The following is a 26,923-nucleotide window of genomic DNA, read 5'->3' as shown; positions in this document are numbered from 1 at the left end:
GGCGACAAGCTGCAACAGTGGGAAACGCGATGATGAAAGCGGCGGCGCGCAGCGGGAAGTGGTGCGTCACTGCCTGGACGGATGGTGGAGGTTGACTGGACGCCGCTTTGGGTTTCAGTCTCATCGCGTCGGTCGGTCGGTCGACTTTTGTTGCACTCTTATCATCTTGCGCCATTTCCATTCCGCTTTTATTCCCTCAACTAGCGCAATGGACGTGGACGACGTCGGCGTCGACGTCTCAGTCGATCCAGATACGCCAAAGCCCATCAGGAAGCTCTCCGCAGACGTTGTCAACCAGATCGCGGCGGCCGAGGTAGGAAAGACCTCCACTTTCGTGACTCACCCCACCACTAGATCATCCACCGGCCAGCCAACGCGATCAAGGAGCTGCTCGAGAACTCGCTCGATGCTGGAAGCACCTCGATCAAGGTGACAGTCAAGGACGGCGGGTTGAAGTTGCTCCAGATTACGGATAACGGGCATGGCATTAACGTGGGTGTGTTTGATGCCGGCGATGCTCACCGGCCAGAAAGCCGACCTTGCCCTCCTCTGTGAGCGGTACGCGACGTCCAAGATCGCCGCCTTCTCCGACCTTCAAAGTCTTGCGACCTACGGGTTCAGGGGGGAGGCCCTCGCGTCGATAAGCTACTGCTCGCACCTCGAGGTGATCACAAAGACACATGCGGATAGCGTGGGGTGGAAAGCGCAGTATGCGAACGGTGTGCTCAAGGAGGACGCGCGCCCGACGGCTGCCAACGACGGCACAGTGATCACGGCGTCCGACCTGTTCTACAATAACGCACTGCGGAAACGCGCATTCCGCTCAGCGTCGGATGAGTACGCGCGTATCCTCGACGTGGTGACCAAGTACGCCGTGCACAACCCGCACGTTGCTTGGGTGTGCAAGAAGGCCGGAAGCGCGCTGCCCGACGTGTCCACCAACGCCGGGTCGTCAGCCAAGGCGAACATCGCACAGATTTACACCCCCACTTTAGCAGCCGAGCTGCTCGAGGTGCCCGAGACGACGTTCGCGCCGAAGCTTGGTGCCTCGGCGCGCGGGTGGGTCAGCAATGCGAACCATAACGGGGGAAGGAAGGCGGGCTTCTTGCTTTTCATAAACAGTGAGTCGGACTTGAGAGAGGTTCTGACGCCCGCAGACCGCCTAGTCGACAGCTCCAAGATCAAGAAGGCGATCGACGCGCTGTACACGACCTACTTGCCTAAGGGAGCCTCACCATTCGCCTACCTCAGGTGTGTGGACCTTGACAGCCTGTGCTGACTTCAGCCTCTCAATCGACCCGGACAAGGTTGACGTCAATGTCCACCCCACCAAGTCGGAGGTGCACTTCCTGCACGAGGACGAGATCGTCGACGCGCTGGTCGCAGCGGTGGAGAAGGCGCTCGCTGGGGCCAACGTCTCGCGGACGTTCTCAGTGCAGACGCTGTTGCCCGGGGCACCGGACGCGTCGCAGGCTGCGCAGAAGCGTGAGCTCGCTGGCCGCCTTCATGAGCTGACACATCCAGCACGCACAACTGCGCCAAACTACAAGGTTCGCATGGATCCCTCCAACCGTACGCTCGACTCAATGATCACGGTCATCGATCCGTCACAAATAGCCGACTACGACGAGCGGCCGTCCAAGCGCCGCGGGGCGGACGCCAGCGGCGAGGTCACGGTCATCGAGGACGAGGACGAGACGCCAATGTGGAGCGCGTCGGTGCAGGAGGCCAAGGAGAGCAGCAGCAAGGATATCCCGGAGAGCGTGTGCGACTTTTCAAGTATACAGGAGCTGCGGCGCGCGGTACAGAAGAAGGGCAACGAGGGTGGGTTCGAGGAGGTGGCGTGTGCTAACGCCAGACCTCAACGACACGCTGGGCAAACACGCGTTTGTTGGCATTGCCGACCGCCACCAGTGCTTGGGGTTGATACAGCATTCGACTAGGCTGTTCCTCGTCGACTATGCGGCGCTTGGGTGGGTGGACGCGATGTCGCTCAGCTGACACGCCAGCGATGAACACTTCTATCAGCTTGGGCTGAGGCAGTTCGGTGCCCTGGGCCGACTGCGCCTCGAGCCGGCGCCAGATATCAAGGACCTGCTGCGTCTAGCAGCGGAGGACGAGCCGGGGATCGAGGAGAACGGCCTGACCGTCGACACGGTCGTCAAGGTGGGTGTCCCTGTAGGTAGATCTGACCCACCAGCGCGCGACCTCGCTCCTCGTATCCAAGCGGGACATGATAGACGAGTACTTCTCCCTCTCCATCACGTCCACCGGCACGCTCGATGCCCTGCCACTGCTGCTGAAGGGATACACGCCCAACCTCGACCGACTGCCCCACTTCCTCCTGTGCCTCGCAACAAGAGTGGACTGGGAGGACGAGAAGGCATGCTTTGAGGGGGTTCTCCGCGAGCTGGCCTTCTTCTATTCACCACGCCCGTTTGTGGATGACGCGGCGGACGACGATGCGACGGCTGACGAGGTGTCCCACCATGTGTGGCAGCTCGAGCACGTCCTGTTCCCCAGCTTCAGGCGGCATACTCAGTGGCCCAAGAGCCTGTCGGACCGCCACGTGAACCAGGTGGCCAACCTTCCCGACCTGTTCCGGGTATTCGAGCGTTGTTAGCGCGTGTTTGGGCGGGACGAGCGCGGAGGATGCGGCCGTTGAGTAGCCGATGTATACCATAGCTTGTATTATGCCGATTGTTAGACGAGAGTTGCATGAGCCGGCCGTGGAATAGGATGATGCTTGCATGAGTGGATTACCCCACGTCTTGGCTCGGGGCTGTCGGGAATAAGAATGTGATTGGGCCAGTGTCGGGCAGAGTTGGAGAGTGAGCCAGGGTGGGTGGGCAGGGGGCAGGGGGCAGGGCGAGCAGTCCGAGTCCCAGCCAGTGACAATGGACGGATGGGCCGTTGCCGCAACGGAACCCCTCAGCTACGTCAGGCGCGCACCACCACTGGCGCCGCTGGGGCAATCGCGACATCCGATACCGGTTACACGCATCTGCTCTTCACTCCTCCTTCTCTCTCTACCTTACTCTCTCCCTCTCCCAACCCTACCCATAACCAAAATCAGCCAAAATGCCCCGCAAGTTCTTCGTTGGGTAAGCAGGCCCGCCCAAGCCCCGCTGACATGCAGTGGTAACTTCAAGATGAACGGCTCGCAGGCCTCGATCAAGACGATCGTTGACGGCCTCAACGACGCCAAGCTCGACGGTGCCAACGGTGGGTACATGCAGGAGATAGGCCTATGATCACCTGCTCACACACGCAGACGTCGTCATCGCCCCTCCTGCCCTCTACCTCATCTCGGTCGCCAAGGCCGTCAACGCGCCCGTCCAGGTCGCCGCGCAGAACGCCTACGTCAAGCAGGCCGGCGCCTTCACTGGCGAGATCAGCCCCGAGCAGATCAAGGACGCCGGTGTCCCCTGGGTCATCCTCGGCCACTCTGAGCGCCGCTCCCTCTTCCACGACTCGGACTCTGCCGTCGCCGAGAAGGTCAAGCTCGCCCTCGAGACTGGCCTCAAGGTCATTGCCTGCATCGGCGAGACGCTCGAGGAGCGCGAGAAGGGCATCACCAGCCAGGTCAACCAGCGCCAGCTCGAGGCCATTGCCGCTGCCATCCCCGAGGCTTCTTGGAAGTGAGTGCGCGAGGCGGGGCGGGTGCGAGGGCGTGGAACCTGGCAGAAGCGGTGTCTGTGGGCGACGCGGGGCGCCGCATGGCCAAGATTCCATTCCCTCCACTCCCACCCCCCTTCTCTCTGCGGCTCGAGAGTTAGCTAACACACACCAGGGATGTTGTCGTCGCCTACGAGCCCGTCTGGGCCATCGGCACCGGCAAGGTCGCGACCGTCGAGCAGGCCCAGGAGGTGCACGCCGACCTCCGCAAGTGGCTCGCTGGCCGCGTCTCGCCCGCCGTCGCCGAGGCCACCCGCATCATCTACGGTGGCTCGGTTACCGCCAAGAACTCGCCCGAGCTCGCCAAGGCCGAGGACATTGACGGCTTCCTCGTCGGCGGCGCCTCGCTCAAGCCCGAGTTTGTCGAGATTGCCCGCACCAAGGCTTAGGATGCGGCCAGTGTGCAGCGCGCAAAGATGTAGCGCGGTCCGGGGTATCTAGCAGCTATCGCGATATCTGGATCTATGCAATGCAGTAGTCATGATGGGGGCTGGGGGGCTGGGGCGGGTGTCCACGGCGGCGTCATTAGGATGGACCAGGAAGTGGAGTCCACCTTAATGGAGTCCACCCTAATGTGTATGGACTCCACTCTAATGGAGTCCAATCCGTAATGGAGTGGACTCCACCGTCCACCGTAAGAATGGAGTGGAGTCTACACTAATTGATATGGAGTCCACCTTGATAGGTATGGAGTCCACCCTAATGGAGTGGAGTCCACCGTCACCCTAATGGATATGGCGCCCCAATGGATATGGAGTCCACTCTAATGGGCCCACAATGGAGTGGAGTCCACCGTGAATATGGGCTCCACCCTAATGGACACGGACTCCACCCTAATGGATGTGGAGTCCACCGTAGTGTAATGGTCCACCGTCAAGGAGTCCACCGTAATGGGTGTGGAGTCCACCGTAATGAGGTCGAGTCCACGGTGGTAATCCGCCACAATGGAGTGGTAATGTCCACCAGGATAATCCACTGTCATGGAGTCCACCGTCCACAAGTGGAGTCCACTATCCACACCAAGGGAGTGGAGTCCACCGTAATGGATGGAGTCCACCCAAATGGACGTGGAGTCCACCCTAATGGACGTGGAGTCCACCCTAATGGACGTGGAGTCCATCCTAATGGAGATGGAGTCCACCCTCATGAGCCGACGTCGATCGGGTGCCACGGAGTGCCACATGTTGACTGTAGACTCCACCAGTGGACTGTGGCCAGTGGACTGTGGCCTGTGGACTGTGGCCTGTGTACTGTGGCCTGTGGACGGACTGAGGACTTCACTTTAAGGTGAACTCCACCCCATTACGATGGATCTCGTGGACATCGAGTCCATCCTAATGGAATGGACTCCACCCCAACGGATATGGAGTCCACCCTCGTACGCCGACGTCGATTGTACACCACGAAGTGCCACAAGTGGAGTGTGGACTCAGCTTGGGCCACCGTAATGGTGGACTCCACGCTATAGGATGGAGCTCATGGATATGGGGTCCACCCTAATGGGTATGGGAGTCCACCGTTGGAGATGGAGGCCACCCTAATGGATATGGAGTCCACAGTAACGGGGATGGAGTCCACCGTAATGGGTATGGCACTGCCATGTGGATGGAGTCCACCGTGGTGGGTGCTGCACCTGTGCACCGTAGTGGTAACGGAGTCCACCGTAATGGACATGGACTCCACCCTAATGGATGTGGAGTCCACTCAATGGAATGGAGTCCACCCTATTACGCCGACACGGAGTGCACACCACGGAGTACTTGCCACAAGTTGTGGACTCCACTTGTGGACCCCACTCGTGGACCACTGTAATAGTGGACTCCACGCCATCAGTATGGACCTGATGGATGGAGTCCACCCTAATCAAGATGGAGTCCACCCTCATGGACACCACCCTAATCGATCTGTAGTCGGATACCACCCCATTGTTTATGTAGTCGGATACCGCCCTAATCGATATGGAGTCCACCTTCATCGAGATGGAGTCCATCCTAATGGAGTGGACTCCACCATCCCCCCTAATGGGAGTGGAGTCCACCATCCGCCGTAGTGGAGTGGAGTCCACTGTAATGGTAATGGAGTCCACACCCGAATGGACATGGACTCCACCCTAATGGATATGGAGTCCACCATCACCGAGTGGAGTGTGGACTCCGGAGAATCGGGAGCAACGGCTCTCTCGACCCTCACACGACCACCGACTCCAGTGCCAGCAATCACCCCTCCCCCCACCTCGCCTCAACCCACGCGTACCCGCTCCGCTCGTGAACTCGTGCACTCGTACCGCCGTGATCAATGCAATGCCATATCTCTACCACGCCCACGCTACCACGCCCACCCGTCGAGCGTCTTGCGGCGGAGCTTGCCGTCCTCGCGCACGACGCCGGCTGAGCGGACCTTGCGGAGGACCTTTGCGCGCTCGATCTCCTGCTTCTGGGACCACGTCTTGCCCTCCTTGAGCACAAAGTGGATGCGTGCCGAGCCGTGGTGCTTGATGCCGAAGCGTCCGCGGCCCTTGATGTCGATACGCGCAATCTTCGGGCCCTTGGACACCCACGTCTCGGCCACGACGAGGCGGTCGCGCGCGCCGCCCTTGGCCTCGGCGTGGTCGCGCGCGAGCGCGAGCGTGCTCTTGACCCATGTACGTCCGGAGCGCTTGGCGCCAAACGCCAGCTGCATGACCGCCTCGTCGACCGGCAGGCCCGCCACTTGCCGCGAGATCTGGTTCAGCTTGCGGTGCGAGCCCTTGTGCAGCGCCGACTGGTAGCTGTGCTGCGGGGGTCAGCCGGGCGCATAAGCATGTTGCGGGCCACACGCACCTTGGTGAACGGCTTCTTCTCAAACTTCTTCCGCGCCTCCTCCTCCAGCACAACGTCCTCGAACAGGCCGCTGCCCGTCGACGCAGAGGCATCCGTCTTCTCAGCCTTCTCGGTCTCGGCAGGCGCCGCCGCGTCCTCGTCGGCCTTCTTGGCGCTCTTGCGCCAGTTTGGCAGCTTGAAGTTGGCAAAGTCGAACAGGCTGGGGCGTCAGCACGTCGCCGAGTAGCAAGGCGGCAGGCAAGCTGCAAGACGAGCTTGCGGGCTTCTCGAGGGCGATGCAGCTCGTCTTGCAGCGGTACCCATCCCGGTGTACTCACGAGCGCGACGAGGCGACCGACGCTGTCCTCGAGATGGGCACGACGGGCCGCAACATCGGGCGCGAGGGGCCGGGGATGCCCTGGGCGACTGGCTGTCAGTGGCTGTACGCGCATGTCCCGCTCACTTGTCAGCGCCGAGCGCAGCGTCCTGGACATGTCGGGTGGTTGTTGTTGCGTTGTGCTGGGCTTGCTCGTCTCTACTTGGCCTTGCTCGCCGTTGCCGGAGGAGGTCGAACTGTCGGAGGGCCAACTTTCAGAGGCGCGGGAGTAGGTTTATCAGAGTGAGAGTGAGTTACACGTGTCATTCGTGTCATTGTGTCTGGCTGATGCAGAGGTGCTTCCGGCAAAAGGCACGGTTGTCCCTTTTCTGCCTGCCACGGTGCCAGGCAAAAGTGCGCGCCAGGCAACACACGTTTTGCTTGCAGGCTCGACATGCGGCAGTGGCGGCGGTGGTCCAAATGAGCAGACTATCCAGGGACGTCCACTCATTCAAAGGGACAGCGTACCACAAGAAGGTTGACGAGAGAGGGAGAGAGCGAGCGAGCCGAGAGCGTAAACAGTGCCGCGGCGTAGGCCATTGAATGGCACAAGGGGCGGGCTGGCTGGATGAGCCAAAGGGTCCCGTCCCACAGTGCAGTCGCCTCGACGACGCGACGAGCCAGAGGCGAGCACGTACGTGCGGCAGCCTGCAGCCTCCAACTGTGCCTTGCCCGTCAATGCCAGGCAAACAGGACACACAGGGCGATAGACGGCGCGGGGTGCGCGGGAGGGCAAACGGCACGGCACCCACCCGCCGCCGCCGCCGTCGCGACGTGTTGTGCATCCCCCGGGTGCACTTGCTCGACGTCGTACAACCTACTCTACCCTGCATGCATGATGGACGCAGAGGGCTCAAGATGAGCATTCCCTGACCATCCGTGTCGTAATTGACCTGGTCGACCTGGGCTCATTTTCGCTCCCGCGGTAGTAAGTCTGGTGCCCGCCGCCCGTCGTCGGTCGCCGCCTGCGCCGGCCGCACGCACTGTGGAACACGTCGATTTCTGATACAACCGCCGCAAGCAACAAACCCCAGACAAGACGAGACGAGGTTTCCCTTTTGCTCGCTGCTTCACAACGAACAACCTACGCGACGGCATCTTCCTCCTCAAACTCTCTTCCATTCATTCTTCGTCGTCTTCCTTCTCATCAACTCTCTACTCCTTCTGCCTAGCGCACCCCACCCCACCCCGACCCACCTAGCCCACAATGAGCGCCGAGGACAAGAAGGACATTGAGGCCAACGTGCGTACCGTCCAGACCGGCTAGCGCCGTGCGCGGGCTCGGCAACGGCCGTGCGCTGCGTCGGCGGCGGCGGCGTCGAGGAGGCGCGCGTTCCAGCAGCCAGCTCCACTCGGCGTGCTTAACGCGCTGCGTGCTGCTCGCCGCGCGCGCTCCCTCTGGCGCGCGGCCATCCGCGCTACGCGACGCCGTGGCCCAGCTCGGCGCCGAGGCCGTACCCACGCCACCGCCGCCGCCATGTCCCCTCTCTAACCTTACTGACACCCCTCCAGCTCCCCCTCCACGTCGAGAAGGATGAGTGAGTGTCGCCGAGGCTAAGGCGCGCCGAGCACAGCTGACGCCCACCAGGCCCACCGGCTCGGCCGCCGTCGCTCGCAACGCGCCTTCCCAGCAGAAGAAGATTGTCATCCCCGGTGTCATCAGTGCGTCCGCCGTGTCTGACGCCGCGCCGCCTGCTAACCCACACAGTCATCCCCGTCTGGATGGCCTGCTCGATCGCCGTCATCCTCTACAACAGTGCGTGTGGTGGCTTACTCAATTGACGAGATTGACGCCTGACATCTGACACCAACAGAATACGTCTTCTCGAGCCTCCACTTCCCCTACCCCGTCTTCCTCACCACCTGGCACCTTGCCTTCTCGGTGAGTTAGCCAGCTTCTGGTCTGCGGCTGTAGCTCACTCCCCAGGCCATTGCCACCCGCGTCCTCCAGCGCACCACGACCCTCGTCGATGGCGCCAAGGACATTGAGATGACTGTGAGTAGCGAGCTCGCACACGCGCTGCAGTGCCGGCGCGTTGCCTACGACCCCCTGGGCCACTCCTAACACGCCCAGCGCGACCGCTGGATCCGCACCATCCTCCCCATCGGCGCGCTCTTCTCGGGCTCGCTTATCCTCTCCAACTACGCCTACCTCTCGCTCTCGGTCTCGTTCATCCAGATGCTCAAGGCGTTCAACCCCGTTGCCATCCTCCTCATCTCGTTTGCCTTCAAGCTCCAGGAGCCCAACGGCCGCCTCCTTGCCATTGTCCTCATGATCTCGGTCGGCTGCGCCCTTGCCGCTTACGGCGAGCTCCACTTTGAGATGATCGGCTTCATCTGCCAGTGCGCTGCTGTCGTGTTCGAGGCCTCGCGTCTTGTCATGATCCAGATTCTCCTCCACGGCATGAAGATGGACCCCATCGTGTCGCTCCACTACTACGCCCCTGTCTGCGCTGTCATCAACGCGCTCATCATGCCCTTCATTGAGGGACTCGAGCCTTTCTACAACCTCCACCGTGTTGGCATCCTCGTCCTCCTCTCCAACGCCGGTATCGCCTTTGCCCTCAACGTTGCCGCCGTCTTCCTTATCTCGGTTGGTTCGGGTCTCATCCTCACCCTCGCCGGTGTGCTCAAGGACATTGTGAGTTGGCTTGGCTGGACGGCTTGGCTGGGCCGTGCACAGACCTACCTACGCCAGTGGCTGACTTTCTCCAGCTCCTTATCAGCGGTTCGGTCATTGCCTTTGGCTCGGAGATCACCCCCCTGCAGGTCTTTGGTTACTCGTAAGTGACGCGACGCCACGCACCCCATGGGAGCGTCGTGGGCTGTCAGCGGTAAATGACTAACCCCCGCAGCATCTCGCTTGCTGGTCTCGTCACCTTCAAGACCACTGGCGGCAAGTAAATGCCAAATCGGCGTGGCGCCACGTGCCCCTCTACCAACAACAACACCATGGACAGTTGAGGCCCCGGTCGTCGCCGGTGGCCGGGGCGAGTTGGAGAGGCGGAGGGGACGGGAGGAAGGGAGGCGAGGCGAGGGAGTCGGAGGGCAAGCGCGGCGCGGCCGGAGCCGCTTCGTGACTTGGCCGATTTGATAGATATTTGAGCTGCAGCTGCTGCTACCCGGTCTGTGCGTCCTATGTGTCCGTACCGCCATACACTCTTTTTACGTTTCCACATAGAATGCGATTGTGTGTTAGATTGGGTGGGGTGGGGGTCGGGCCTCGGGCCTCCAGCCAACCAGCTGCGGCTTATGTGTCGTCGGGGCGAGCGTCAGTTATCGATAGCTGGATATCGCCATGCCATCGCCACAGCACACGCGCGCACTCCAGCTCGCCGCGCCCGCCGCCACCATGCATTGTGCCATGCGCCATCAGGCCCATGCGTGGCATTGTTGCAGCCATGCGGATCACAGCTGATGCCGAACGCCTAGGTTGCTGCGGTGGGCCAATGCCTCGAACCCCGCTGATGCCTCCCCACCGGGCGCATTTTGGCGCATGTTGGCCTGTTACGGCGCTCCGTGATTTCCAACAAGGAGCGTTAAGGAGCGACGGGAGCAAATGTCCCACCGTAGCGCAGGCTCCGGGTGAGGCAAAGCGCGCCGGACCGGGCTGTGCCGTGCTGCACCGGGCGGGGCGGGCGGAGAGATTCGTCGTGCGTACGCCGGGAGTGTCCGCTGCGAGGAGGAGCTCGACGCGCAGTGTCGCCCTCGCCTCGCCGCCGGCAGTGCCAAGGTATCGTCATGCATGGGGGTTTGGGTAAAATTCGGCAGGCAGGAGCGCATTGCTGCATCGCACACTATCTACAGACACAACAAGACAGACAAGCTCGCGCGCACACAGCCCGAGCACTCATTGCAGACACCGACACTCGACGACAGAGACAAGTCACCCGACCTGGCCGATTTGCCGGTGAGTTTGGCAGTGGGGGTCGTGTGGCCGTCGGGGTGGGTGGTGGGCCCGGGCCCAGGTTTGATGGCCTGATCGTCGAGCTGCACGCCGCGGTCGTCGCTGCCCGTCGCGCTGCGCTGCGGGCTCCGCTCCGCTCTGGCGCCGACGGAGTGGCGCCGTCGTAGCGGCTGGTGGGCCGCAACCCCGGTCGCACCAGCACACCCGGCCCCTCTTCCGCCTCGGGACCAACCCACCGCCCCGAGGACCCGGCCTCGTCGCGCCGTGCTCGCCCGTCTCGCCTGTTGCTCTCGCTGACGCCGTCTCTCTTGCTCTCCTCTCCTGCATCGCACCGCACCGTCGCCCACATCACCCGCGCCGTGACCCGCTGCCATCTCTCCGACGATAACAAATCACCCCCCGACACCTACCCCCGCCGTGGCTCTACCGTGGGACGGGATTACGCCACACACCTACACACTACACCTCGCTCTTGTTGTTGCCTTGCTTCTCGTGCTTCCTCTTCTCCGCCGCTCTCGTGACCACGACGACGAAGCAGCCCCCCACCCCCATCACACGACCACGCACACGCCCTTGCTCCACGGGGCACCTCGACCCATTCCCGACAATCCGCCCGCCCACCCACCCACCGGCCCGCACAAGCCATCGTTGCATCGTCACACCAGCCTATATCTCAAAGCGCACATCTAGCCTCCCCCACCACAACTCCCCCCACAACCCACCATGCCAGCCTCCGCAGTCATCGTCCAGCACGCGGCCCACACCCCATTGTCGGGCTCGCCGCTCGGCTCGCCCTCGCTCCGCCCCGTCGCCTCGACCCTCTCTGCCGACGCCGCAGAGCCCCGCGGCGGCCGCTCGGCCACCCAGACCCAGCGCCCCTACTTCTCGCCGCGGCTGCAGCGGAGCCGCTCGCGCCCCCGCGGCGAGGTCGGCATGTCTAGCCTCGCGTTCGCCGAGAGCGTCATGCGCGTCGTCAACGCCCGCCGCGCCCGCGCCGCCGTCCTCGGCATGTCGCCCGCCAGCCCGGGCGGCACGCTGCGCGAGACGGTCGAGTTTGCCGTCGACGTCCCCGTCTGGTCTGCTGGCTGCTTCTCGGGTAAGTAGATGGCGGTTGCCACCAGTGTTGCCGCGGCTAACCCCTCAGACCTGTCTACCCTCCACGCCCTGCGCGACAAGACATTGGCCCACGTCCACGGGCTTATCAACCACCTCGCCGAGCAGCACTCTGTCCACGCCACCTACAAGCTGCTCGCGCGCCGCCCATTGTCGGTCGGCTGGGGCTGCATCCGCCTCGTGCCGTCGTCGCTCGACGATGTGACTGGCCGCCCGTGCCAGCACAACCGCCGCACGTCGTTTGTCAAGCCCGAGGGCTCGCTCGACGCGCCGGCGCCGTCGTCGCCGCGCCGCCCCTTGTCCATGTCGTTTGAGCATGCCATTGCCGACGAGCCCGAGGAGGAGGTCGAGGTCAGCGTCAAGACGGGCTACTCGCACGCCAACGACGAGGAGGACGAGGAGGAGGCGGATGCGGTCATCAAGGCGGAAGTTGACAAGCGCGGCGCAAAGGAGGGCCAGACGTTTGTCATGGTCATTCATGGTATGGAGAGCTTGATCTTGGTGTGAGGCAAGCCAAGCAAGCCACATGGCAATGTCGATGCGTCGCGCGTCGTCGGTCGCGCCGCCAGCCACCCCCGGCGCCACCCCCGCTCAAGCCTCCCCCTCCCTCCCCCATGTCCAGCCCATCTCGCCCCACCCATCCCTAGAACCTGTAAACAGGATGTTGTACTCGGCCATCTCGAGTTTGTACTGCGTGTGTATATGCATGATTGAAGCGGCGTCGAGCGGAGCCGCGCAGCGGCGGCGCGTTGTGTCACTCGGGATGTGTCGGCAGCCGGCATCTCGAAGCAAGCGGTACGGCGGGGGATGGAATAGGGCGGTGTGCGGCGCGCCGCGCGGCGTGGGTGGATGCATCCATGCCTAGGCTCAAGGTTCCAAGTATAGCGCGTCAGGCAGGAGGAGGAGGCCGACGCGAGGCAGCCACGGTCGAGGCCACTAGCGTTAGCGGGAAGCAAAGTGGCACATTGTCGGCAATGGCAAAACGAGGGGGGAGGGGTAAATCGTGCCTCGTTTTGGGGGTGCGTCTGGGGCAGCGCGCGTCGTCGACGACTACATTCCTCTGCCTGCGCGCCGCGCCCGACGCGTGCGACTGCAGACTGCAGCTGCTGCACGCCGTCGCGATGCAAACATCGACGAGATGTGTGAGCATGTTGCCGTCGCCCACTTGCCCAGCAGCGTCAAGCATCCGCCAGCACATCGCCGTCGACGACGAGCTGCAAGCCGCGCCGCAACACACACGACGCACCCCCCACCCCAGACCCCCAATCCGCAATGTGTGAGTAGCCCGCCGAGACGAGCCCGCCTAGCCGCTCGGCGTCCCCTCGCCGCCGCGGCCGCCCCTGCTAACCCCCCCCCCCCCAGTCATCACAATCTTCCCGAGCGACTTTCCCACCGGCGGCGCCAACAAGGCCGCGCACGCCAGCACGGGGCGGCACTACCTGTTCTTTAAGAATCCGTTGCGGGACAGCAGTGAGTCATCCGAGGTGCCGCGGAGCGGGGCCGGGGGTGTGGCCTGCGGGGTGTGCAACGAGGCCTACCCCGGCAGCTTGCCCAGCCAACCCCCCCAGCCCGCGCCAGCTCGCTCGCTGCGCTCGCTCACCCCCCAGTGTCCATCTTCGGCGTCGTCCTCGTCTTCTTCTTCGCAGTAACGGCCGCCGTAATGCTCTGCTCCAAGGCCGCCGAGCGCCGCTCACGCCGCAACACGACCGACACCTTCCTGCCAACCGAGGCAAAGTGGGCCGAGCATGCCCCGGCCGCACGCCCCCGCGGGCCGGCCCCGCCGCCCAAGTCATCGCCGAACTTTGACGACAGCGACAGCGGCTACTTTGACGACTCGCGCCCCCTCCGCGCCGCCGCCGCGCCCTACGCCGCGCCCTACGCCTCGCCTTACGCCGCGGCGGCCCACTCCCCCCCGTTCCGCGCGCCGACCCGCGCCTCGCCCACCGGCTCGCCGGCGGCCGACCCGGCCTCTGCGGCGGGGCAGTACGCGAGCAGCTACGCGAATGTCGGGGCGAATGCTCCGCGATACCCGGGCGGCGTGGCGCGCGGCGGGCGGAGCGGGGCGCGGGTTAGTCCGCCGATTGGGAGTCCGCTGGGGCATAGGTGAGCCGCGAGCGAGCGCGGAGCGCGAGCTTGGCTGGGGCGGCGGGGACTGGCCGGAGCAGCGAGCGCGGAGCGTGAGCTGCGGGCTGGGTAGAGCCCGCCTGGCTCGTGGTGAGCAGCGTGCGCGGAGCGCGAGCTGCGGAGTGGGTTGAGCGAGCGCGGAGCGTGAGCGTGAGCGTGAGCTGCGGCTGGGCCACGCCAGGCGACATGCCGGGCGGAGCGGCGCGGCGACGACCGGCCGGACCGAGCCAGCGTGCCCGACGCCGCACGGCCGCCCACCCCCCCGATGTACCATAGACTGTAGCGGCATACACGATGTACCACCATGTAGAGTACGGTGTCCGTGCGGCGCGGCGCGGCGCAGCGGTGGTTACTCCGCGCGTGGCGTCGTCGTCGGCGGCGCGGCGCAGTGAGGTCATGCAGGCTGCGTCTGTCGCGCCGACCGCTGCCTGGCTGCGGCTACAGCCTACATGCATGCCGCCGACGTTGACACTGTCGCTAAATCCGGCGCACTGCGACCTGGGCGGTCCTTTCGCCCGCGATAATCGCGCAGGCACGCGCACGGCCCCGTCCACCGCCGCGCGCCGCGCTCGACCCCTCCTCCGCTCGCTTGCCTCCCCTCGGCGTCACCCTCTCCCTCGCCCTCGCCTCGCCGCCCACACAGCAGCCCGCCGCCGCGCCGCACCGCCACACCGCCACCGACCAGAAAATGACATGTGCGTTCGTTTATAGAACCAAATACTTCCGCGTCAGGGCGCCGCGCCGCCGCGCCGCGCCTCTGCCGCCGCGCCCGCGCCCGCCGCCCTGCTGCGCGTTTTCTCTGACCAGCCAGCACAACCAGCGCAAGCAGCAAGCAGCGCAACCAACAGCCACCCGGCCGCAGCCACAACAATCGTTTCGTGTCTGTCTCCACCTCCTTGACCATCACTCACTATCACAATGTCGGCCAAGGACGTGAGTAGCGCAAGCTGCGCGCAGCGCAGCGCAGCGCGGCGTGACGAGTAGCGCCCGCGCGCCGGAACGGGTCCGACGCCGACGGCGCCTGTCCGAGGTGGCCAGCGCCAAGACCCGCTCCCTCCCCCCTCCCCCCTCCTCCGACTCGCGCTGACGCTCAGTTCTACGGCGGTGGCGGGTACGTTCGATCTCGCGCGCCCACCCGAGCGCGCCGGCGGCGGCGGAAACCGGCAACCGTCGCCGCCCGCCCGCCCACACCCACTAACACCCCCCCAGACAGCCCCAGTACGGACAGCAGCAGCAGTACGGCCAGCCCCAGTACGGCGGCCCGCCTCAGCAGGGCGGATACTACCCCCCTGCGCCGCAGCAGTCGTACCAGCAGCCCGGGCAGTAGTGAGTCGCCGGCCGGCCGCGCAGCGGGCGGCGGGCGGGGCATGGGGGAGTGGGCGGGCCGCGAGCTATTGTTCGCCCACGGCCGCGACCACCGCGACCACCGCCTCCCCCGCCACGCCCGCACACGCCCCCGCAGCACTCGCTCCACTCGTGCTGCTTGCTGACGCCGCAGCTACCCCCAGCCCCAGCCCCAGCAGGTCTACGTCCAGCAGCCGCCGCAGAAGAGCGGCGGCGGCGCCGGAACCGGCTGCCTCGCGTGCTGCGCCGGTAGTGAGTCCCCCTGCTCTCCCCCCGGCCCCCGCTGCCCAGCTAACACGCCCGCCCAGTGCTCTGCTGCTGCTGCGCCGAGGAACTATGCTGCGACCTGTGCCTCTAGGCCGGCTTCGACGGACTCGCCTCCCCCTCCCCTCCCCTCGCCCCCACCCTTCGACGCCGCCCCTGCCTAATGCTTTGTAGCGGCCGCTGCCATGTATGCCCTATTGACGTGTGTGCGCTGGTTGCGGCCGTGCGCGCTGCTGAGAGCATCGCCTCGCCGTGGGGAGCCCCAGCGTGTGTGTTGAGGCGAGCCTTCTTCCACATGGTCCTGGTGCACTGCCCACGTTTCTCGGCCGACAGCGTGGCTTCGGGATGGTGGCGCAGTGTCACCACTGATTACAGATTCCACCTGCCTTGCCATCTTCTGCGCCACACATCCCCGTGCCACCAACTCACTCCCCTTGCCACACACTGACGACGCTCCTCCTCGCGCACGGCCGCCACTCCCCATGACAGCTCCCCCAACGCACGCGCGCACGCACGCTCACTCGCTCACGCCCCGCCCCCCGCACGCATGGCACGATGCATCGCACCGACTACGAGCCAGCCGCACCCGACCCATAGCCATGACTATCTTTTCGCCTATCCCTTCGACCCATGCACCGGCGAACCTTCAAACCCATGCTGGGGCGGCGCCTGTGGCGGCCCACCCTGCGGAGGTAATGACTGCTGGAAGTGGGGCTGGCCTCCCGGCTGGCCGGTGAACGACATCTGCGGCTGCACTGGCGGGTTAGCGTGCCTCGTCACGGAACCCACTGTGAGGAGCCTGGTGTGGGATCTGGCCCGCGTAGAACATGTGCTGGCCAGGACCAGGTCGTCCAGGTCCGTTGGGGTGGAATTGCATCTGAGGGGGGATGAACTGCGCGTTGGCTGGAGCGTTAGCACAAGTCGGCGACGCCCAACTCACGAGGCATGCCGTTGGGGAAGAAGAATGGCATGCCATTCGGTCCCGGGTGAGGCGGCTGTCCATGGTGGCTAGGCGACTGGCCCATCTGCTGAGGAGAGATGAAACCGGCACCAGGCGGGAACATGGGACCCAGCATACCGCCCTGCATCTGCGGGTGCATGCCGGGCTGATACCGGTAGTAGTTCATGAACTGCTGCGGCACGCCAGCACCCTGCAGCATCGGAGGAGGTCCCTGGTGAGGCGAAGACGGGTCCTCGCCCTCAAACGAGCCAGGCTGCATGCCACCCGGGTGCACAGGAGGCTGGGTCAGCGCCACAGACGAGCGACGTCCAGTGTATGGCCACTGGGGCGCTACTGCAGACGCTGAAGGCACCTGGCCGTGTCTGAAGGGGTTGAAGTCGTCTCTCGGGTTGACCGTCAGCCGCTTTGGAGGGCCCTCGCGGTAGAAGGGGTTCTTCGACGCGTTCGGCGGCGAGCTAACAGGCGGAGCAAGCACCGGGGTACCCGGCAGCTTGGCAGCTTGCGACGCAGGGCTGTTGACGGCCGACGAATCGGATGGCTTGAATGCCGCAGCAGTGGGCTTGAAGACAAAGGCCGAGGCGTTGGGGTTCAACTTGGCGTGGGCTCCGCCTGACGTGATGGACGTGTGCGACGGAGTCGGCGACGTGACAAGCGAAATGTTCTGCGCTGCCGTCTCTGGAACGGGCACTGCAGGTGGCGCCTTCCTCTTGAACGGAGGAATCTCGGGGATCTTCATGGCAATCCTCTTGACCGCAGCGGCCTTCGGGGCGTCCGGCTGGGGCGAGGGAGGCGGGCGAATCGCCACAGCGGGGGCCGCGGCAGGGGGTGCAGGTGACGGCGAAGGCGACTTGGACGCCGCCTTTGGCTTCTCCTCGTGCAGCGCCTTTGTCGCCTTCTCCTCAATGGCCTTCTGCTTGACCTCGTCCTTGGTGAGGATCGGCAGAATGTCCTTGGGGATAGGCAGCGGCACCTTGAACTTGGACTGCCACGCCTTGAGGTCAGACAGGACGTGTGCACGCTCCGTCTTGGCCATCGACTGCTTGCGAGCCTCGACGCGCTCTCGCTCAAGGTTGACAAACTGACGTGCCTGGTCCACCACGGCTCCCATCGGGGGGATCGAGTTGAGCGCTGGCGACGTGCTGAGCGGCACAGCCGCAGCGGCGTCGGTACCGTTCGACGCGGGAGGAACCTGGCTCGTGCTGCGCATCATGGCCGTCGGCACAGCGCGTGGTCCCTGCGAGGCGATCGCTGGGTCAATCACTGGGTCGGCGGAAGATCGGGTGGGGATGGATGCGGGGGTCGACGAGGGAGCCTGGACAACGGGGATGGCCGGGGCCTCTGCAGTAGGAGGAGCAGTGGCGGGAGGGGCCGCGGGGGTCGAACCGTTCGTCTTGCCCGCCGGGATAACGGGAACGGGCGCGGCGATGGTCTCTGGGGCCTTGTCGGCAGGCTTGGCCTCCGTCTTGGGCTCGGGCTTGCGAGGGGGCAGTCCAGCGCCTCCTTTGCGCGCACCGGGCGGGACGTAGGCGTTGGGGTTGCGAACGACGCCAGAGTACTTTTCCTCCTCGTCCTTGTCGCCAGCCGCCGCCTGACCGCGCTCCTCGGACACGTGTGTGTTGTTCGACGTTTTCTACACCCAAGGTTAGTCAACCGCCACGGACGCTGCCACTGTACCCACCGAAAGGATCTCGTTCGCAATACGGTCAGCATCGCGCTCCCGCTTCTTAAAGCCGGCGCCCGAGCGATCAAGCTTGGTCGTGTAGATCTCCTCATCATAGTCGGTCTTTGCGCCGAACAGACGCTCGTTGACCTCGAACTGGTCCCAGGGAATGGTGCTCATGGGCCCGCCAAAGGTGATGGTGTCGCGGTTACCAGCGGGGCTACCACGGCCATTGGCAGCGCCATTTGGTGCGTCATCGTCGGGCGACCACGGCTTGAGCTCGCGCTCGCCACCGCGAGTGCTAGCCGAGATGTCCGTGTCTGTCTGGAACTCTGGTGCGTGTGAGCAGGCGAGAAGCTTGGGAGCGAGGGCGAGGGCGCAGGCTCGGCATCCTGCCCCGCCTCACACGACCCAGCACTCACCTTTGTGGGGCTTATCCTCTCCCTTGAGTCTGCTCGCGTCAGCACCTCCGACGCCGCGGGCGCGGTTGGTCTGCGGTACGAACTCGGCGCGGTTCGGGTTCGAGGCTGCCGCGGCGCCGCCACGGCCATAGCCAGCCGATCCAGGTGGTCCGCCTCGCCACGAGCCGCGTCTGGTTGGATCAGCCGTCGGTCCTCGTAAGCAGCGCAACGGGCGCATGATCGCCGCCTCGAGGTTCGAGTCTGCGACCACGCCCCGGGGGTCGACTCACCCTCCGCCGCCGCCGCCACCACCACCTCCACCTCCTCCTCCAGCTGGGCCGCCCCGTCCGCCGCGGCCGCGTCCTCTCATCGAGGCCATGGTCTCGTGCTCGTTACGTCGTGGCCGCGCAGTCGTCAAACGCAGCGGGTTCTGGATGTGTCAGTGGAGAGTGCTAAAGCAGGGGGAAGAACAGCAAAGGAAGCTGAAGGGGGATTCAAAGGCGGCCGGCGCATCAGAAGAGACAGCACAGGGTCAAGAACCATGACCACCGTGTGGAGTGTGGGGATGGCAAAGCCGCCGCCATTGTCTCTGACGAGCGCCGTGGCGAATGCATGTGCCGAGGGGACGCGGCGAGGACCGTGCCCCGAGCGAGTGCACACGCGCCGGGCGGTGCGTTGCCGGCGCTGCAGTCTCACGAGAGCCGGGGCGGCCCGTGCGGCGACGCGAAGCGCGCAGGCGGTCGCGCATGGTCCGGCGTATGGCGTAGTGTCGTGCTGGCCTGGCTGGGCTGGGCTGGCAGGGAGCCATCACTCACCTCGGGATGATGCGTGTCGCGTGATGGTGCAGTGGTCGCGCGGGGACACGTTCACAGTCAGGCTCGTCTGCCGGTCGTCGCGCGTTGCGGTGAGCGCAACGGGTGCGGGCTGGCGGCGTGGAGGCTGCGTGGTGCGCTGAGGGGGGGAATAGGCCGAGGGAAGGCCGGTGCCGTGCGCGCGCTGCTGCTGCTGCTGCTGCCGACGATGTGTGACGACGACGAGAGCGAGCGGTGTGCGAGTTTGGTCGTAGCGTCGAGTCGAGTACTGCTGACCGTTCTGGTGTATCTGGTAATAATACACTGAACTAGACTGCTCTTTGGCGACGGACGACGCAAATGAACAAGGCGAGGTGGTATGTCGGTCGGTCGTGAAGCAGCAAGCCAGTGAGCGAGTAGCGTAGCGTGCACGCGCGGGGGGCGCCTGGCTGGCGACTGGACACGACAATGGCGGCGAGGCGAGGCGGCGGGTGGTGGGCGGCGGTGGCGGCGGCGAGGAACGACCTAGCGGAATCAGACTCGCTCACCCAAGGCAAGGCCAAGCAAGCTGCGACAAAGGGCGGGCACGCACGCACGCACTTACTCTCACACCCACCTAACGGACACCCACCCCTGCCGTTTTGGCCCCGCTCCTCCTCCTCCTCCTTCCCCCTACAGTCGGCCTTTCGACACACGCGGGACCAAATTCGGCCACTCCCACGCCAGCATCAAGCCAACCCCATTGTGGCGTCAGGGTTTCACCTGCACCACGCTTCCCCTCCCCAACCAACGACACGTCCTAGACGATGATGCATACAGACAAAAGGAGGATCAAGTCAGAGTTTGATGGAGAGGGGAGAGGTGTAGTTTATTGCGCACTACCTGGCACAGCCTACATGAGGGGGAGACAGAGAGAGAAAGAGAGGGAGAGAGAGAGAGAGAGAGAGAGAGAGAGAGAGAGAGAGAGAGAGAGAGAGAGAGAGAGAGAGAGAGATAATAGATGGAGGGGAGGAACGAACAGAGTGGGGGACAAGTCAAGGCTACTGCCACGTTATGAGCGACCGCGGCGGGCGAGCTCGAGACACTCTTCCTCGAGTCCAATAACGCGGCGCACCTGCACGCCGCCCTGTTCGAGAATGTTGACACCCTCGCACTGGACAAAGTCGGGTGGCTCCTCGACACCGAGGAAGACGGTCTTGACGTGGGCACGAACGAGCTCATGCGCACAGCTCGGGCCGCCAGACGTGCGAACAGAGCACGGTTCCATTGTAGCAAAGCACTCGGACTGGGCGAGGACCTCGGACGCCGAGGGCAAAGAGGCCTCGGGGTGAGAGTCTTCCAGTTCCGTCATTCGCTCGCGGAAGTTGGTCAGGGCGTTGGCCTCGGCATGCGTGTTGCCCGGGATCTGCCGCGAGTAGCCGTCGGCGAGAATCAGACCAGCATCTGCGCCAGTGGTCGGGTGCGTGAAGGTCGAGAAGTATGGCTTGAGGGTCGCAAAGAGGGACTCGGACGTAGGAAGGAACAGCGTCGAGCCGACACAGAATGCAGTGGGCGACACAGGGCATTTCAACGTGAGCTCCAGGCAGTGGCGCATGATGGCAAGGTTGAGGGGGTCTTCGGAAGTCGGCTTGGACGGGGCAGGAGCCTGTTCTATAGGTTTGGGCTGCGCTGTAACGTCGATCGTGACCGACTCGTCCGTGTTCTTTCGGTCGAACACCTTGACGGTGGAAGCGAAGGCTTCAGTGCCCTCCGAGCCTGGGACGAGATTGACCAAGATCTTGCTCTTCTTGTTGGCTTGGAGTGTGACCACGACACAACGAGACGCCGCAGCCGAAGGGGCCACAGGGCTAGCTGTGCCAGAGAGAGGCGCGCTTCCGTTGTCGGCGTCTGTAGCCGCGCGCTCTGGCTCCGGGGTCGAGGTCGTCACGCCAAGCTCGGCAAGACGCTTCTCGTACTTTGCAACCTTGTCGGGCTTGTTCTTGCGGCGGGCAATCTTGAGCTTTTGCAGCATGGCCTCGACTTCCTCCTCTTCCACCTTGGAGAGGGCCACACCAGCGTCCTTCTCATCCAGTGAGAGCGAAATGTCCGCAAATGCACCGGGCGGGGCATCGGCAGCCTCGACAACAAAGGTGCGCTCCGTCTTGGAGGTGTTGGTGATGACAAAGCCAGAGTCGGAGGGCCACTCGCCGCTCGCGGTGGGCACAATGTCCAGCCGGGTGACGTCGAGCGAAAGCGCGGGCATCTTGCGCACCGTTGCCTTGACCAAGACGTTTTGATCGTTGAATGAATCAAGTACGTTCTCAACTGCGATCGTCTCCTGGAAGTTGCCCACCATCGTCGGTGTGAACGAGAATGACGCAACCTCCTTGCGCCCAAACGCCGAAATAACTCCGTATCGGCCGAGGCCGAGCTTGAGATTACCGGACGCGATCGATCCCGAGGTGCGCATGCGGAAGATGCCAACACAGTCGCTCTTGTTGTGGATGACGATGGTACGAGACTTGATCTCCCCGCGCTCACAGGTGCCAAAGTTGATGGACGATTGCTGGACCTCGAGGACTGAGCGGACACATGAAGATCTGATGACGAGGTCACGAACAGGAAGTTCGGACAGCTCAGTGAACGACTCGCCAACAGCCGAGCTGAGGAGAGAGTGGTCATACTCCATGAGCTTGATGAAGATGCGAGACTCGGCACGCTTGGCTCTGGTCGAGATGTGAGGCCGGGTAGAGCCGTTGGGAGTCATAACAACCACGAGCTGGCGCGACGATCCAGGAGGAACCGTCAAGACACGGGCAGGCACAAACTTGGCAGCGCTGACCGCGTTCTGAAACTCCTTGCGGAGCGCCAAGAGGCGGCGGACATACTGCTCCTCCTCTTCAGAAGTGAGGTGGGTGACAGCCTGCGTCGAGCGCCTGGCCTCATGGTGCTCGATCGCCACAATGAGCTCGTCGGGGCTGAGCTTTGTCACATCCGAGACCGATGCCGGGTCACCCTTGAGCTCAATACGCCTGCCAGTCAGGGCTGGTGACTTTAAGCCGGCAGATTGCGGCTTGAGAATCGGTGCCTTGAGGATCGGCTGGATCGTCGTTGGGCTTGAAGGAGCGTCGGTTCGCGAACCCACTCTTGATGGCGTCGTGGGTGCCTGGTCGCGACTCCTGCCAGGTGTCGAGGGGTCACGCCTGACGCTCGACGGCTCACGATGCCTTCCTGGGGTAGACGGATCCCTCTTCGTGCTCGAACTCGACTTTGTTTTCTTAGGCTTTGGCTCCTTGAGGTAGAGGCCGTTTGCCTTCGCAGCGGCAGAGAAGTCAAGCTTGAGGACCTTGGGGTGCTGGCCTGAAAGCTTAGTCGAATCTTCGTGCGCGATAGACTCTAGGAGTTGTGTGCGCTTGGATGTCGAAGGAATACGATGGGCAGCGACAGGGAGCCCAGATGCTAGGTCAAGGTACTCTGCGTCGTCCAGCAGAGAGCGGTCCTTGAACGTGACCGAGTTGCCGTAAAGCTGCACATGCTTGCCACGGCCACCCTTCTTGAGAGTCGATGCGAGCGAAGTGCCAATGGACGCCTTGTCCGTTTCCTTGGCGCCTCTTGTCACACTCTTCTCACGGGCCTTGGACTTGGAGGGCGGCTTTGAGTCGCCTGATCCCTGGTCCTTGTCTTGAAGCGACTCGACGAAACGCTCCTTGAGATTGCCGTTGGGTCGGTCCGAGTCGACCGTGAGGTAGTTGTACTTGGCCAAGATGGCAGGCGCCACTTGAGGGACAGGGGCGTCGCCGGCCTTGACATACAGCTCGACGTCCTCTGGCTGCGAGGCCGTGAGGTCGAGGACAAGGGGCTTTTGTGTGAGGTTCTGGAACTGAACCGTTCGCACGGAAGGCGAGTTGATGACCACGGAGCCGAAGTCGAGGAAGTTGCTCCCCGAGGGTGTGAGAATGCGGTAGAGGTGGGAGTGCAGGGTAACATTATAAACTATCTTGTCAGCCAGTCACACGAGCATCAACTCACCGTCAACGTTCTTGGATCGCACTTCGATGAGTTGATTGTTCTCCCTATTGAAGAGGTTGCGAACAAACACCTGCTTTTCGTAGCGCTCGTTGATTCTCCGAGGGAAGAAATCGATTCGCTCATTAACCGTTTCGAATGGTGGAATCACAATGATATTTCTGTTGGTGTTGAGAACTTTTGAAATGGCGGCAATCTCGACTCGGGCTGATAACGCGCTCAGGTTCTCGATCTGAATGGTGGTCGACTTTGACGCGCCAACAGTAACCTCTCCAAAGTCGATAAGGTGGCCAGATGGAATAGAAATGATGGAAGTGCACGACGTCGCAGTGCAGTGAACGGCTTGCCTTGTGCGAGCTCCTGGGCGCGACCTTTGGCTCGATGGAGCCCAATCGAAGAAGAGCTTGAACGCCGATGATCGGAGGGCACCAGCGACATCCGGTGGGTTGACCAGGTCGCGTGCGGGTCTGTACATGGCGAAGACTCGGTACTCTGTACCGGGGCGCATGGTGAGCTCCTCGATCTGATTGGGGATGTCGCGATCGCCGAGGTTGTCTGAAGGCTTGTTCTCCTCATTTGGCACTGCCTCGTTTGCAGACAAATGTTGAGAGTCCTCGTCATCAGACTCGTTGTCTCCTCGAGTCGGTCGGTAGCTAGACGCCCGAGAAGTCACGCGAGAAAGAGGGCGCGACGGCGGGATGGAGCTTTCGCGGTCACTGACACCAAAGGCGGACCAGTCCTCGGACTCGTTGAGGGTCCGAGTATCTGTCGTCACGCTTGAGGCGTCGGTGAAGGCGTGGGATCTTCCACTCCCACTGGGCGCTGGAGCCTCCGACGCCGCGTACCGTAATGTCGAGGCAATGTCGCGACCCCGCCCAGAGTCCCGGGTGTCCTTTGTTGATGTGCGCGACAGTACCTCTGCCCGCTTATCGCGTGGACGCACGGGCATCTCCTCATCAATGTCCTCGCCTGCCACACCAGCCAGCCGGTAGACGACATCATAGCCAGGTGTAGCCGAGAAGTGGACGTCGATTGGCCTATCGCTCATGTTCTTGGCAATGACCAGCTTCTTCGCCCACGAGCCGTCGGGAATTTGTCTAAAGTCCAGGGATGTCCCACTGAGAATGCGCAACGTGTTGTCATGAGGGCTCGCCCCGCACGAGCCGGCGGCTCGAACATTGACCGTATTTCCTGATTGGTGCACATTCGAAATGACAAAGTCGAAGTCAAACTCTGCGACAGGAGACAGAGGGCGGAGAGATAGCCGGAGGTGACGAGACGACAGCGCGGGTAAGGGCACTGGTTCTGGCGAGTTGTCGACCCCAAAGACGTTCTCAGAGTCGAGATCGCGCAGGGAGAACCAGACGCTGTCCTTGTGGCGAGCGTTGACAACAGTCGTGTTCCAGATCAGGTCGATCTCTGACCGATTGACAAGAATGATGTCGCGGTGAGCTTCGGTCCCCACAACATTGTCGCAGCCAAAGTCGATGGACAGCTGGCCAGACTGAAGTTGTGGGGCGGTGGCGAGGCCGGTTGTTGGGTCTATCAATGCTGCCGAGAAGAATGAACGACAGACTGTCGCGAAGAATGGGAGGGCAATGTTCTGATGGGCCTGGGGTCCCACCGGGAACGGTGGGCTGAGTGTGTCTGCGGCGTGGTCGTCCCACTGCACTGGTCTTGTCGCGTGCACGAGGATGGAGCCGTGGACCGAGAACGACCGGTGGACAGGGTCCGATCGGCGACTGGAAGCGGACGCGTCGCGAACAACACTTCCGGCACCCGACATGCTCGATTGGGAGGCTGCGTTCGAGCCCGAGTCTGAGAGAATGCTCGTGCTCGCGGCCGACGGGAGGCGAGGGACGGGCGAGAGCTCTGTATTTGTGCCAACCGCACCAGCGGGTAACACACGTGGGGTAAAGCCGTCGTCTGTTGACGGGGTTGAAGCGCCACCGGATGGGGAAGCCGGCTGAGACGATGTGGGCTGGAACGCGAGGAACACTGTCGTGGTCGAGCCCACTGGCAGCGAGAGATTCAGAGATGGTGACCCTGCGCTGTTTGATAACGAGGAAGTCGACGACTCGGACGACGATGGGGCTAGGCTTGTCAGCAACCCGTCACACGAGTAGAGGTCATGGCACCGCCGCCGCGTCACTCACCTTTCTCGTCGTCAGCCGCTGCCCAGAAGACGACTTGCTGGCCTAGATCCGAGCCAATTTCAACGTCCACAATCGTCTCCGAGACATTTCTCAGCCCAAACGAGCGGACCCGCTTCTGGCCACCCGCTGCGTCGAGATAAGTTGACTGGACGTGTATCCAACCCGACGGCACGTCGGCGAGCTGGACCAGCGTGTCTTGTGACACGATCGCGAGGCGAGATGCCAGTGACGTTGGCGAAGGGCCGTTGTGCGAGCGGGGGGCGTTGTGTGCAAAGCCATTCTCACCGCCGCTCGCGACAATGGGGATAGGGGCAGAGACCGAGCCACCGTTGCTGGTGGTGACCACGTCCGAGCCCTTGGCGGTTGGCAACAAGCCCGAGCCCGAGCCCGAGGGTGCCGGAGCTGTAGCGCCGACGAGGCCCTCGGCGATGCCAATGATGCCCTGCACGCCGGCCTCGACCGCGTTCTCGAGCGACTGGACAATGTGGGCCATGGCGTGATGAGTACGTGGCGTAGAGGTTTCGGGAGGTGTGATGAAGGAGGGAGGAGGCGGCGAGAGATGCCGCAGAATTGTTCGGGAGTGGGCGAGGGCGAGTTGTTGTTGACGAGCTCACGGGGCTCGGGACGGTAGAAGCGAGGGGTCGAGAAGGGAAGGTGGTGCGCAGTGGAGCGCTGGCGCTGCCGCTCTGGGATGTCTAGTGACAATTCATGATGGCCAGAGTCGAGAAGATAGGCAAGTGTCGAGCTGGCGTGTCACGCGAGCACGGCGGGGGGGGGAGGGGGGAGGTGCGATGGGGTGAGGAGGTGCAGTGGCGTCGAGTTCGTGGCGACAGGTCCTAGCGTGGTCGTGTGAGACGTGTGCTCGTCTTGTGTTTGGCCGAGGACGAGTTGGGAGAGGGCGAGCGACTCGACGAGGAAGAATACCACAGACGGTGAAAGGGCTGGGTGCGGTAACACGGGCGCCCTCACAGGCCGGGACACACAAAAGCCGGGGGGTGGGAAGGGTTGTGCAATAAAAGATGTGACAAGATCAATGGTGGCCACGGCGATGAAGCCAGAGCCGTGAGTGGCGAGCTGAGGCCGGCGAGCGGGGAGATTGTTGGTAAAGAGTTGTTGGAAGAAGACGAGTCCACTCGAGGTCGCGCGGGTCGAGGTTAGCAATAGCGGCTGCGGCAGTGGACTCTCTGGGGGAATGATCCATGCAGGCTGACTGGGTCACTTTGATCCACTTTGTAATCGGACTTTAGAGCCGCACTAATGATTTTGGGAATGCCCATTAGGAACAGACCCTTTGTCTTTTTGGGCCTTTGTCATTCCATTGTGGTCGTCTGCCGCTCTCGCAGTC

At 63.3% G+C, this 26,923-nt stretch overlaps 9 protein-coding genes across 9 annotated transcripts; 6 read left to right on the top strand and 3 right to left on the bottom strand.

Annotated features, from left to right (window-relative positions):
• Positions 1–208: 208 nt before the first annotated feature.
• Positions 209–2,623, top strand: mlh1 (DNA mismatch repair protein Mlh1; the record flags this gene model as incomplete). Its single annotated transcript, XM_069354367.1, has 9 exons — positions 209–313; positions 355–492; positions 530–1,121; positions 1,158–1,251; positions 1,286–1,485; positions 1,525–1,824; positions 1,859–1,973; positions 2,010–2,166; positions 2,201–2,623. 9 exons carry the CDS (start codon positions 209–211, stop codon positions 2,621–2,623), a joined length of 2,124 nt encoding a protein of 707 aa, XP_069209009.1.
• A 458-nt stretch (positions 2,624–3,081) lies between these two features.
• Positions 3,082–4,067, top strand: TPI1 (triosephosphate isomerase; the record flags this gene model as incomplete). The annotated part of the gene is made up of 4 exons (XM_069354366.1): positions 3,082–3,104; positions 3,140–3,225; positions 3,275–3,641; positions 3,794–4,067. 4 exons carry the CDS (start codon positions 3,082–3,084, stop codon positions 4,065–4,067), a joined length of 750 nt encoding a protein of 249 aa, XP_069209008.1.
• Positions 4,068–6,003: 1,936 nt separating this feature from the next.
• Q8F55_005887 (mitochondrial 54S ribosomal protein uL22m) lies at positions 6,004–6,970 on the bottom strand (the record flags this gene model as incomplete). Its single annotated transcript, XM_069354365.1, has 4 exons — positions 6,004–6,450; positions 6,498–6,696; positions 6,815–6,902; positions 6,940–6,970. 4 exons carry the CDS (start codon positions 6,968–6,970, stop codon positions 6,004–6,006), a joined length of 765 nt encoding a protein of 254 aa, XP_069209007.1.
• Positions 6,971–8,059: 1,089 nt separating this feature from the next.
• Q8F55_005886 (uncharacterized protein) lies at positions 8,060–9,756 on the top strand (the record flags this gene model as incomplete). Its single annotated transcript, XM_069354364.1, has 9 exons — positions 8,060–8,095; positions 8,365–8,390; positions 8,441–8,514; positions 8,561–8,608; positions 8,667–8,734; positions 8,780–8,848; positions 8,927–9,493; positions 9,568–9,635; positions 9,708–9,756. The coding sequence occupies 9 exons, from the start codon at positions 8,060–8,062 to the stop codon at positions 9,754–9,756; spliced, it is 1,005 nt and encodes a 334-aa protein (XP_069209006.1).
• Positions 9,757–11,482: 1,726 nt separating this feature from the next.
• Positions 11,483–12,379, top strand: Q8F55_005885 (uncharacterized protein; the record flags this gene model as incomplete). The annotated part of the gene is made up of 2 exons (XM_069354363.1): positions 11,483–11,855; positions 11,904–12,379. 2 exons carry the CDS (start codon positions 11,483–11,485, stop codon positions 12,377–12,379), a joined length of 849 nt encoding a protein of 282 aa, XP_069209005.1.
• A 765-nt stretch (positions 12,380–13,144) lies between these two features.
• Q8F55_005884 (uncharacterized protein) lies at positions 13,145–13,979 on the top strand (the record flags this gene model as incomplete). The annotated part of the gene is made up of 3 exons (XM_069354362.1): positions 13,145–13,148; positions 13,235–13,342; positions 13,480–13,979. 3 exons carry the CDS (start codon positions 13,145–13,147, stop codon positions 13,977–13,979), a joined length of 612 nt encoding a protein of 203 aa, XP_069209004.1.
• Positions 13,980–14,914: 935 nt separating this feature from the next.
• Positions 14,915–15,698, top strand: Q8F55_005883 (uncharacterized protein; the record flags this gene model as incomplete). The annotated part of the gene is made up of 5 exons (XM_069354361.1): positions 14,915–14,929; positions 15,091–15,107; positions 15,206–15,322; positions 15,495–15,592; positions 15,649–15,698. 5 exons carry the CDS (start codon positions 14,915–14,917, stop codon positions 15,696–15,698), a joined length of 297 nt encoding a protein of 98 aa, XP_069209003.1.
• Positions 15,699–16,250: 552 nt separating this feature from the next.
• PBP1 (poly(A)-binding protein binding protein) lies at positions 16,251–19,005 on the bottom strand (the record flags this gene model as incomplete). Its single annotated transcript, XM_069354360.1, has 7 exons — positions 16,251–16,354; positions 16,394–16,507; positions 16,545–18,195; positions 18,244–18,557; positions 18,648–18,676; positions 18,731–18,817; positions 18,917–19,005. 7 exons carry the CDS (start codon positions 19,003–19,005, stop codon positions 16,251–16,253), a joined length of 2,388 nt encoding a protein of 795 aa, XP_069209002.1.
• Positions 19,006–19,018: 13 nt separating this feature from the next.
• Positions 19,019–26,071, bottom strand: Q8F55_005881 (uncharacterized protein; the record flags this gene model as incomplete). Its single annotated transcript, XM_069354359.1, has 5 exons — positions 19,019–19,056; positions 19,442–19,565; positions 20,532–23,389; positions 23,426–25,516; positions 25,579–26,071. 5 exons carry the CDS (start codon positions 26,069–26,071, stop codon positions 19,019–19,021), a joined length of 5,604 nt encoding a protein of 1,867 aa, XP_069209001.1.
• Between the last annotated feature and the right edge of the window lie 852 nt (positions 26,072–26,923).

This window comes from Vanrija albida (genome assembly GCF_041260175.1).
Source record: "Vanrija albida strain AlHP1 chromosome Unknown contig_4, whole genome shotgun sequence".
Classification (NCBI taxonomy): domain Eukaryota; kingdom Fungi; phylum Basidiomycota; class Tremellomycetes; order Trichosporonales; family Trichosporonaceae; genus Vanrija; species Vanrija albida.
The sequence above is the reverse complement of the archived record's forward strand: the minus strand, read 5'-3'. Positions and strand labels throughout refer to the sequence as shown.